The sequence below is a fragment of the Homarus americanus genome, unplaced genomic scaffold (assembly GCF_018991925.1).
Source record: "Homarus americanus isolate GMGI-L3 unplaced genomic scaffold, GMGI_Hamer_2.0 scaffold4060, whole genome shotgun sequence".
Classification (NCBI taxonomy): Eukaryota; Metazoa; Arthropoda; class Malacostraca; order Decapoda; family Nephropidae; genus Homarus; species Homarus americanus.
This window is the reverse complement of record NW_024746161.1, coordinates 9,643,197-9,655,433: the sequence shown is the minus strand read 5'-3', so window position 1 is coordinate 9,655,433 and position 12,237 is coordinate 9,643,197. Positions and strand designations below refer to the sequence as shown.

At 40.6% G+C, this 12,237-nt stretch overlaps 1 protein-coding gene across 1 annotated transcript in view; it reads right to left on the bottom strand.

The window, feature by feature from the left end:
* LOC121878926 (sushi, von Willebrand factor type A, EGF and pentraxin domain-containing protein 1-like) overlaps positions 1-12,237 on the bottom strand; it is a 78,034-nt gene that overhangs the window by 47,865 nt on the left and 17,932 nt on the right. Inside the window, exons 3-14 of the mRNA XM_042385356.1 lie at positions 10,829-10,963; positions 7,251-7,406; positions 6,727-6,826; positions 6,141-6,317; positions 5,505-5,663; positions 5,153-5,332; positions 4,244-4,423; positions 3,090-3,284; positions 1,602-1,703; positions 1,068-1,214; positions 547-668; positions 155-269 (exon numbers count right to left, since the gene is read on the bottom strand). Of these exons, the coding sequence (XP_042241290.1) occupies positions 155-269; positions 547-668; positions 1,068-1,214; positions 1,602-1,703; positions 3,090-3,284; positions 4,244-4,423; positions 5,153-5,332; positions 5,505-5,663; positions 6,141-6,317; positions 6,727-6,826; positions 7,251-7,406; positions 10,829-10,963 (1,768 nt within the window). The remainder of the gene's footprint in view (positions 1-154; positions 270-546; positions 669-1,067; positions 1,215-1,601; positions 1,704-3,089; positions 3,285-4,243; positions 4,424-5,152; positions 5,333-5,504; positions 5,664-6,140; positions 6,318-6,726; positions 6,827-7,250; positions 7,407-10,828; positions 10,964-12,237) is intronic.

Genomic DNA, 12,237 nt, shown 5'->3' with positions numbered 1-12,237 from the left:
GATGATGCTAAAAATTTAAAGACTTACCCCCTAGAGTTGACATAAGGAGTACAGAGCACCTTAACATCACTTGCTCTTACATTAGATTGTCCTTAAGTTACCTTCAAGAATCAACCTAAAGAGGAGAGGACCTCTGACCCTGTCATGTCCTTACTCTGAACAGTGATGGTGATGTTACAGGAGGCTACGTTGCCAGCCTCATCCACAGCCCAATACTCCACCATGGAGTCACCCTGTGGGAACTGTCCAGGCTCCAGTGACCGTGATACCTGCAATGACAACCTAGTGTTAAATGTCAGGTTCTTGTAACTCTCTGAAGCAAGGATTATTTGTCAGTTTCAAGAATCTTTGTTCCAGTTTGTGTAGAGAGACTGTTTTTTTTTTTTTTTATTTGTTTTTTTTTTGGGGTGTGTGTGTGTGTGTAAAAATTTCATCACCATTTAGGGTAGTCATAGCTATAGGACACTTGAGATAAAAAATATCACTGAAGTGTTATTACCAAGACAGAACACCAATAGTAACCATCGATTTCCTCCTCTGGCTGACCTGAACTTCAGCGCCGGAGTTATCAGAGAAGACGGGCTCCTCCCAGTACACGTCAACATTCTCTTCATGTGAAAGGAAGATGGGCGGAGAGTCACACCAGTCCACACGGGGCGGCTCCTTGTCTGAAGGGGAGATAAATCCAATATGCATGAATGAATCAATAATCAGAATGCTCTTATTCCACTCCAAGTTAATGGAAATAATCTACATCAGAGACTGTTTTTGTGTGTGTGTGTGTAAAAATTTCATCACCATTTAGGTAGTCATAGCTATAGGACACTTGGACTAAGCTTAAGATAAAAAAATCACATCAGTGTTATTACCAAGACAGACTAAAGTTTATTATCTGGAGTCACTGACACCTAAAACTTTTCTGTTGGGCATAAACATAAGCATTCCTATCCTAGCCTGAAAATGTACTTCAATGGAGGGTCAGGGTCACCAACCTTCAGGTGGGAAAGCGAGCACCTTGAATGACACACTGATTGAGGGAGTAAACAAAAGACACGACTCTTTCTTACCCAGGACGGTGATGGAGAACTGGCAGTTGGCCTTGTTACCCAGCTTATCCTTGGCTATGTAAGTGATGGTGTGGGTGCCAATGTTGAGCTTCATGGGCTGTGTGGTGGCTGGGATGGTGGCCAGCCGCACCTCATCTTTGGAGTTGTCTGAGGGAGAAAACACACACAAACAGCAGATAATGATTGGTACAGTAGAAGGTTTATTTCACTACAATGGTTTCAATATAATTCTATATCACATTAAGAAATTAAATAGTCTTTAGTTCACTCTAGGGTTATATACATAATTACAGTTCACTCTGGGGAGCTAACCAAGCTTCTAGTTCACTCTGGAGGTTAGCAGGTTTCTAGTTTCTTCTAATAAACATAAGTTTTCTAATTCACCCGTTGGGATCTGAGAGGTAAGAAGATTTTTAATTCACTCTAGAGAGCTTATCAGTTTTTAATTTACTCCTTGGATGACACCTCAATAAGAGTATTGTCGTGGCCTACTGTTGAAGAGCTTTGAAAATGCTAATCCATCATCCCACTTGCCTTTCACAAAGGGGGCGTCCCAGGTGATCCTGGCGAAACCCTCGTGCGGCTCTGTTGCCACTGTCATCTTTTCCGGACACTGGATCACTGGTGGTGTTACATCTGAGGAGGGCAGGAAGGGGCTAGTGAAGGTGAGCTCCCTGGTGTAGACAGTGTGATACTTAATAGTGCTGTGAGTACATTATATGATGACAGTGGCAAGGAAATGGTTACACGGGGACTCTTGTCTTGTTTCAATTTATCCACCACACCAACCACCACTTATACAAAAAGTTTTGTCTATTGAAATTTCCTATTGACTACCAAAATTTTCCTCTTAGAGTTTACTTCTAATTTAGAAGCAAGTTTTAATACTGCAAAAAGAGATCTGGTGCAAAAAAAAAAAAAAAATTAATATGTTTGATATAAAAGCTGCTAAAATGTGACATGGTCAATATTACTATATGAGTTGGCAGTGTAGATATTTCAACAGATACCTGGAGGAGACTTGAGGCTTTGAAAAATAAGGTGTTACAAGAAAATGCCTGAAATCAGTTTTACTAATAGAAAAATTTAAACTCCTAAGACTGGCTACAGCACTGAGAATGATAGTGGAGATTTATAGACTAATGTACAGCAACAATACACATATCTTTCGCTACTATGTCCTGGATTCAATCCCCTGCCTAAGACAAATGTGAGAAGGGTGTTATTCAGTTTCCTCCTGTACAAACACTGGTTGATAAAGGTCATACCAAAGTAACAAAGAACATACCAACTGCCTAAATGGCTAGTAAGCTGATAAATGGTGAAATGATATATATATATATATATATATATATATATATATATATATATATATATATATATATATATATATATATATATATATATATATATATATATATATATATATATATATATATATATATATAATATATATATAATAAATGGGTAAAACTGAGGGTTGGAAGGCCGGGGATGTGCCAAAAAAAAAATTCTAGAGATGGTCCCTGGAAAAATACGTATCTGGAAGAATTGGAAATGACAACCTGCAAATAGTTCCGAGTGGAGGGCCATAGTTGCGAACCCTGAAGCATAAGGACAAGACGTGAAATGATTGAAAAATTTTAAAAGGGCTTTAGTCTTTTTAAGTTGTTTGTCTTTTAAGGGGATTTTAGCCTTGTATAGGGACTTTCATTTCTTGAAGAATTAAATTTTAACCCTGAAACTTTTGAAGAAAAATTTTAAATCTAGATATAAAACTATCCACTGTGTTACTAATGCTGTAGCAAGTGGTGCTCTTAGCTGACTAAAAGGGGCATAGTGGGGTACACTTGGAGGTCTTGTGAAACTCACCTATACATCTGTGAGTCTTGTGACACTCACCTAAACAAGTGGAGGTCTTGTGACACTCACCTAAACAAGTGGAGGTCTTGTGAAACTCACCTATACACCTGTGAGTCTTGTGACACTCACCTAACCAAGTGGAGGTCTTGTGACACTCACCTTTACACCTGGGGCTCTTCTGGCCACTAGACCAGACACCAGGGTCAACACAGGTGGTCTTAATGGGACCACTCAGCTGGTAGCCGGGATCACAGGCAAACTCACACCTGGTGCCATACTTGGACTTGGTGGTGAAGCAGGTGGAGGAGCGCACTTGACCATGGCGCAGAGGAGGCAACTTTGGGCAGAAGATGGCTGTCGGAAGGAAGGAACAAATGTGATTCACTTGTGGCAGTCTGAAGGAGGCAACAAATGGACAGGATCAAATTGTGTAAAGTAACATGAACAGCTGGACAGTGATGTATCACAGTGCATACGGTCAGATGTAAACAAGTTCAGGCTAAGATATCGAGTTGAACAAGAGGGGATTAGGTAAGAAGTGTTATGAGTGGGTAAGGTGAGATATGGGAGGGTGGACTAAGACCCATAAGGGTTGAACCAAGGTATGATTCAAAGACATGGGTTTGAAGGGGAAGAAAATACACAAATACAAGATTCTCAGTCAATAAACCCATGGAAAAAATTACATGGAAAGAGGAAATGTGGCCATTTGTGTTAAGCTCTCCCATGCAAGTTTCACCATTGAAATGTTATTTGCCATACCATCAATCTTACACTCATGATAGCCTACCCTTCCACTTAGGTAACTCATGATAGCCTACCCTTCCACTTAGGTAACTCATGATAGCCTACCCTTCCACTTAGGTAACTCATGATAGCCTACCCTTCCACTTAGGTAACTCATGACAGCCTACCCTTCCACTTAGGTAACTCATGATACCCTACCCTTCCACTTACATAACTCATGATAGCCTACCCTTCCACTTAGGTAACTCATGACAGCCTACCCTTCCACTTAGGTATCTCATGATAGTCTACCCTTCAAATTCAGTGACTCACAATAGCCTACACTTAGGTGACCCACGATAGCTTACCCTTCAACTAAGGTGACTCATAATTGTCAGCCCTACATCTTAGGTGAGTCATGACTATTGTACCTACCCTTTATCTTAGGTAACTCAAAATTATCAGCCCTACATCTTAAGTGAGTCATAACTGCCTACCTTTCTTCTTAGGTGACTCAAGATTGCCAATGTACATCCTATAGACATCAATCTCTCTACCTAACACCCACCACCCATGGGGAGACTCACGCTTGCAGTAGGCAGGGATGCCGTCCCACATAGCAACGGGGAGACAGGTTCTCGTCTTGGAGCCAACCAGCTGGAAGCCGGGGTCACAGGCGAAGTGGCACTCGGTGTCCATGGTGGGGCGAGACTGTGAGCACACCATCGTCCCATGCTCCGTGGGCTGGAGCTCAGGGCATGACTTCACTGTCAACCGAATGTGGTCGTTTTAGTAATGTACCTCATTGTCAACCCAATATAATGTAGTTACTGCTTTTTTTAAGTATTTTACAGTACATTTCAAGTCATTTTTTGACAAATAAAATCTAAGTGACAGTGGGAAGTATGTGCTTGATGATTTAATTGATGGAAGTGATGGTGAAATATAAGTGTAAGTGTTTAATGTAAAGTAGTGATAAAAAAAAATTTAGTCAGTTACTTGTTGTAAGTAGTGGAAAGTATGAGAGTGATCAGTTACACTGTTACAGTACGGGTGTTTATAAGTAGCTGTGAAGTGTCTGGTGCAGTTTTTTCACAAGTTTGGTGTAAAGGTATTCAATCAGTTTGTTATGACTGATGAAACTCAGTTAATACAGCAACATAATCAACAGCTGATATACTGTACTAATACTGTAAACTGAGTTCATGGTTACAGTACATTGATGGAGTGGAATGTTTGGGCTGGATGATCTGTGGACTCTGAAAGACTCTTATAATATTATAATTTTTTCCCTATAACAACTAGGGTCAAGAGAACACATCTGTCTATGGTAATGCCTTGGTCATGTTACAACGTCTTTTTGGTGGTCATCTTTGTGTGACATAGTAAGGCAAGCAGGTTTGTCACACAGTGTGAGTCAAGTAAATATATAAACATATTAGATATTGAAAATGTGTTCCAGAAATATAGGATCTAAGACACTGTGTGATACTGACTGGTACACTGGGCGTCCCCGCCACTCCACACGCCATCCTCGCCACACAGTCTGATTGAGGAACCCCTGAGGGTGAAGCCTGGGTTACAGCGGACACCACAGGCTGCATTCACCACATTGTTGCATGTGTTGCGCACGAAGTAACCATTCTCCGGAGGCTCCAGTGCTGGGCATTGCAACACTACCAGAAGAACAAGTCAGTCTCTTGCCAAGAATCAACACCACAAAACTCACTATAGACACATTTCATCCTAACTTAACTTACTAACATGTACTGAGGAGTAAATAACTAAAACTGAAAACTCTACTGTATAAGTGTTTATATAATAACACAACATAGAATGTAGACTTACTGACACACTGCATGCCGACCTGGTTGAACCCCCGCTTACAGTAGCACTGTTGAGATGAAGTAGACCCTGGGGCACTCATCATGTGGAGGTCTGGACACCGCTTACAAGAGGACACATCCCCTGGCCCTTGCGTGTTCTTGTACGTCCCTGCTGGACACGCTGTACCATACCAATTAGGCAGCAGATATATTACTATACTGTAGTTACACAAAAATTTGCATACAGCAATTTCCAGATTATCATTGTTCAAAACATTTCTTATTCTCTGGCATACTGTACATATTATTAGTGTCAAGAACTGTAGCTGTAAAGTATATTTCAATACTTATCAAAATAGTTACTAACATTCTTAGGTATTATATTTACATGCTACCAATAACAGGAGAAAATGCTGTATCTTTTTGGATTAAAAATGACAACCTCCCATTTGTTCAAGTACCAATAGTTGCAGGACAGTATTGTCATAAAAATAATGCCACTCTAACTATCACTTATTCAGCACTGTTTTTATTGGAATTACAGAAAATCTAACCAAAATATAAAACTACCATGGCAAGAGAAGTACTGTATGTGTCTTTGACTTTAACAAAAATAAACTCCTTGCCCTACAAGAGCCAAGATACTTTTAACACTCACGCCTACAGTCTCCCCGGAGGCCCGTGCCATAGTATCCTTGGCGGCAGGTGCAGGCATAATGACCTGTGTGGGTACCACAGGTGCAGGTGGCGTAAGCATCACAGCAGTAGTTGCCACCACTGCATAGCTTGTGGCAGGAATGGGAATCCTGTTCCATCAAAACTCCACTGTGTAAGTCTGTGGAGGGCACCGCAGGACAGGGTAAGTTATACAAGACATTGGGAGTTAGCTTTTTTTGTCTTTAGTATGTGTAACTAAGAAAAGAAATACCAAAGACCATGTTACTCTTTTATAAACACATTCAAAGAAAGAGCAGTTAGTCTAATCTATCAGTCATTTATATTTGAGTTGTGTATCATTCTCTTGAGAAGAATCAACAAAGAGTTCTGCTTTTCTGTCAGATGCATCATGCACTTTATCTCCTTTTGCTTACACGTGTGACAGACTACAAAAACCCTCTCGTGTACTCTCCATACATGTGAATCTGTGTTCTTACAATGCCCTGATGCATAAAATTCATGACTAAACCTCCACTCTCTTGTTTAGTATTAGCTTCGAGCAGCAACAACTCATACATTTTATTTACCTTCATGCAGAGCTCTTCTGGCTAGGGCCTCAAACTCCTCGAAGGAGTCCAGGATGTATGAATGCTCCTCCTTTGGAACAGATGCCATGTCGTACAGTTCCTAAAAGATCATGGAAGGCAAGAGAATGTAAGAAAACTTCTCATCACATCATAAAATTTATGTTAATTATCTGGTTATGTTTATTGGTACTTCTCCATTCTTCCTCCTCTATATGCTCAACCTTTCTCCCTTCCACACCTCTTGCTATTTACTACTACCCCCTTCCCCCTTCACTTGTTCCTCCTCCTGAACCACCTTCCTTAGTCTACTGCCCCCCTCACCTTATCACCTCTAGTGACCTAGTCCATTGATACAGTACGTACTGTATTTAAACCGGAGTCTGCTTACTAATTCTCTCCTTTCCCCCATCCCCAACATTACCCCTTCCCACAACCAACCATCCACTGTATTTCCAAATCTTACCCCATCCACTGCCCCTCCCACCAAATATACCTCCCCATCACCCCTCCTCCTATCTACCGACCTTCACATTGCCGTTGCGGATGCCAAAGGTGAAGATCCTGACTCCCTGGGCCTGGAGGAAGGCGGCAGCAGGTCTGGGGTCACCACCGTTGCTATAGCCGTCAGTCACCAGAAAAACAGCCTTCACGGCATTCGGTCGAGCCAGTGCTATAACGCTCTGTCAAAATGAGAGACTGGGAGTTACGTGGGTTACTGTACTGTGGTGTTACACGGAGTACTGTACAAGGAGCAGTCTGACATTTTACAGTGTAGAGTATATAGCAGTTTTATACAGGGAGGATTTTTATGTCATAGAGAATGGTGATATAGAGGGAGAACTGTGTTATAGCAGGTATTGTGGTGCAGTACTGGTGTGATCACTGTGGTGTTAAAGGGAGCATTGTGGTGTTACAAGGAGCAGAGCAATAGTGCATGGAGCACTGTGCTGATATATGGAGAATTGCAGTGATAGGTGAAGCACTGTGATGAAATAGGGAGCACTGTGGCGATACATGGAGCACTATCAGTAATACATGTAACACTATTAGATACATGGAGCACTATTAGTGATACATGGAGCACTATCAGTAATACACAGAGCACTATTAGTGATACATGGAGCACTATCAGTAATACACAGAGCACTATCAGTGATACATGGAGCACTATCAGTAATACATGGAGCACTATTAGTGATACATGGAGCACTATTAGTGATACATGGAGCACTATCAGTAATACACAGAGCACTATCAGTGATACATGGAGCACTATCAGTAATACATGTAACACTATTAGATACATGGAGCACTATCAGTAATACATGGAGCACTATCAGTAATACATGGAGCACTATTAGTGATACATGGAGCACTATTAGTGATACATGGAGCACTATTAGTGATACATGGAGCACTATTAGTGATACATGGAGCACTATCAGTGATACATGGAGCACTATCAGTAATACACAGAGCACTATCAGTGATACATGGAGCACTATCAGTAATACATGGAGCACTATCAGTAATACACAGAGCACTATCAGTGATACATGGAGCACTATCAGTGATACATGGAGCACTATCAGTAATACATGGAGCACTATCAGTAATACATGGAGCACTATTAGTGATACATGGAGCACTATTAGTGATACATGGAGCACTATTAGTGATACATGGAGCACTATCAGTGATACATGGAGCACTATCAGTGATACATGGAGCACTATCAGTGATACATGGAGCACTATCAGTAATACACAGAGCACTATCAGTGATACATGGAGCACTATCAGTAATACACAGAGCACTATCAGTGATACATGGAGCACTATCAGTAATACATGGAGCACTATCAGTGATACATGGAGCACTATCAGTAATACACAGAGCACTATCAGTGATACATGGAGCACTATCAGTAATACACAGAGCACTATCAGTAATACACAGAGCACTATCAGTAATACACAGAGCACTATCAGTAATACACAGAGCACTATCAGTAATACATGGAGCACTATCAGTAATACACAGAGCACTATCAGTGATACATGGAGCACTATCAGTAATACATGGAACACTATCAGTAATACACAGAGCACTATCAGTGATACATGGAGCACTATCAGTAATACATGGAACACTATCAGTAATACACAGAGCACTATCAGTGATACATGGAGCACTATCAGTAATACACAGAGCACTATCAGTGATACATGGAGCACTATCAGTAATACATGGAACACTATCAGTAATACACAGAGCACTATCAGTGATACATGGAGCACTATCAGTAATACATGGACACTATCAGTACATGGAGCACTATCAGTAATACACAGAGCACTATCAGTGATACATGGAGCACTATCAGTAATACACAGAGCACTATCAGTAATACACAGAGCACTATCAGTAATACACAGAGCACTATCAGTAATACACAGAGCACTATCAGTAATACATGGAGCACTATCAGTAATACACAGAGCACTATCAGTGATACATGGAGCACTATCAGTAATACATGGAACACTATCAGTAATACACAGAGCACTATCAGTGATACATGGAGCACTATCAGTATCAGTGATACATGGAGCACTATCAGTGATACATGGAGCACTATCAGTAATACATGGAGCACTATCAGAATACACAGAGCACTATCAGTAATACATGGAACACTATCAGTAATACATGGAGCACTATCAGTGATACACAGAGCACTATCAGTAATACATGGAGCACTATCAGTAATACACAGAGCACTATCAGTGATACATGGAGCACTATCAGTATACATGGAGCATATCAGATACACAGAGCACTATCAGTGATACATGGAGCACTATCAGTAATACATGGAGCACTATCAGTAATACACAGAGCACTATCAGTGATACATGGAGCACTATCAGTAATACACAGAGCACTATCAGTAATACACAGAGCACTATCAGTAATACACAGAGCACTATCAGTAATACACAGAGCACTATCGTAATACATGGAGCACTATCAGTAATACACAGAGCACTATCAGTGATACATGGAGCACTATCAGTAATACATGGAACACTATCAGTAATACACAGAGCACTATCAGTGATACATGGAGTTAATATCAGTGATACATGGAGTACCATCAGGAATACACAGAGCACTACAGTGATACAGAGCACTATCAGGATACATGGAGCACTATCAGTAATACATGGAGCACTATCAGTAATACACAGAGCACTATCAGTGATACATGGAGCACTATCAGTAATACATGGAGCACTATCAGTAATACACAGAGCACTATCAGTGATACATGGAGCACTATCAGTAATACACAGAGCACTATCAGTAATACACAGAGCACTATCAGTAATACACAGAGCACTATCAGTAATACACAGAGCACTATCAGTAATACACAGAGCACTATCAGACTAGCGAGGTCATCTTAAGATTATATCTTGCGCTTGTGAGACCTCACCTGGATTACGCAGTTCAGTTCTGGTCTCCGTATTACAGAATGGATATAGAATCCTTGGAAAGAATTCACAGGAGAATGACAAGACTGATCCCGGGCATTAGGAACCTTGAGTACAGAGACAGGTTAAAGCATCTTAATTTGCACTCCCTTGAGAGACGTAGAGCGAGGGGCGACATGATAGAGGTGCATAAATGGAAGTCAGGGCTGAACAAAGGGGACATAACAAAGGTACTCAAACTATCCAACCAGGAGCGAACTCGTAACAATGGTTTTAAATTAGACAAATTTAGATTTAGGCGTGAAATAGGTAAACACTGGTTTATAAACAGAGTAGTGGATGAATGGAACAAGTTACCAAACATCATCATTAACTTGAATACGTTGGATAGCTTCAAACATAGGGTGGATGCTTATATGAGCAATAGGGGTTGGGTGTAAATGGGACTGTCCAGTATGGAACAATAGGCCTGCTGCAGTTTCCTCCATTCTTATGTTCTTATGTTCTTATCAGAGCACTATTAGTAATACAAAGTACTCTATCGTTTAAGATACTTGGAGCAATATGGCAGCTGCACACCCCCCACCTATAACCCTCCTTACCTGAGCTTCGAGCATGGCGCCTAAGGTGTATGTGCCGCCCCCAGAGTACTTGATCCTGGGCAGTTCTCGCTCTAGCAGAGTACACTTGTGGTTTTCCTCTGACGCCCTGGTCACGTGGTCAATGTGGCGGATCACCTACAAGACGGGTCAAGACATCTCTGAATATTGTTGAGCATTTTTTAAGTCTGGGCATTTTTTTGGTATATTTGTGAATACTGTGAGCATTTTTTAAGTGTGAGAGCATTTTTTAGGATATTTATGAATATTGTGAGCATTTTTAAGTCTGAGCATTTGGGGGGGGGGGGATGTATGAATAGTGTGTTATTTCTGAAGTTTGTGAGCATTTTTTAATCTGAATTTATCTGAAAATAATTGAAACTTTATAAACAATGTAAATACTGAACATCTCATGAAGACTGTGAACACGCATAATCGTTGTACATTGAACACATTCGATCTTCTCTGAACATTTTTAACTTATTTGAACATCAATGAACACTGTAAACATAGTTGAACATGAAGATTGTAAACAAAACTCTGAACCCTGCAAATATTTGAGAATATCTATGAACACTTACATCTTTAAACATCTTTCAACACCATAAAAAACCTTTGAACATTACCTGAACGTTAGCTACTCATAACCGTGAACACCATTGAACACTGAACATTGCTTAATGTCGAGAATATATATAATTGAGCTGGTATTGTCAATATGCATTATCAGTAACAGCCACGCTTGTTTATGGTATGTTTATTGCATTAAATCAAACACATCGACCACATCCCCAGCAGTAAACCATTAATGGAGTCTTCAACTTTCTCCGAAGGTTTTCTTAACTCAAGTTCTTAATCAGAGTACAGTATCAGTTTTCCTTCTCATCTCTCAATATATCCAACTATGTGTGTGTGGATGTCTTTCATCTCATAGGGACGCCATCTGCACAGACGTACTCCAACTGTGAGCGCCTTGTACAGCCATCTGAAGTTCTCTGAGTGAGTGAGTGATTGACGGGTCAGACCCATCATCTAGTTCATCTTGTTCACTAAACCTTATCGTGTATATGAATTTTAAATGACAAGTTACCGTCCACTACCACACCCGTCCCAAAATGACTCAGGTAGTCTGAATCTCTCGCCACTGATAGGCTAACAAGCCGATCAGAGGCGAAGAGGATAAAAGAATATCATGGGTTCGAATCCTGCTTGGCCAGGACACACGTAAGAAGGGCGTGTGATAAGTTATAAAATTATAAATAAAATAAGATAAAAACAGTCAGCTTCCACGAGCATATCACAAAGTATCAGTGTGTGTCCTGGCCCAAGTGAGCTCAAGATTCTAATAAACTGAATTTCTAGCGACCAAATATTCAAGCAAAAACAGCTGGCCCACACTTTGAGTACTGTAC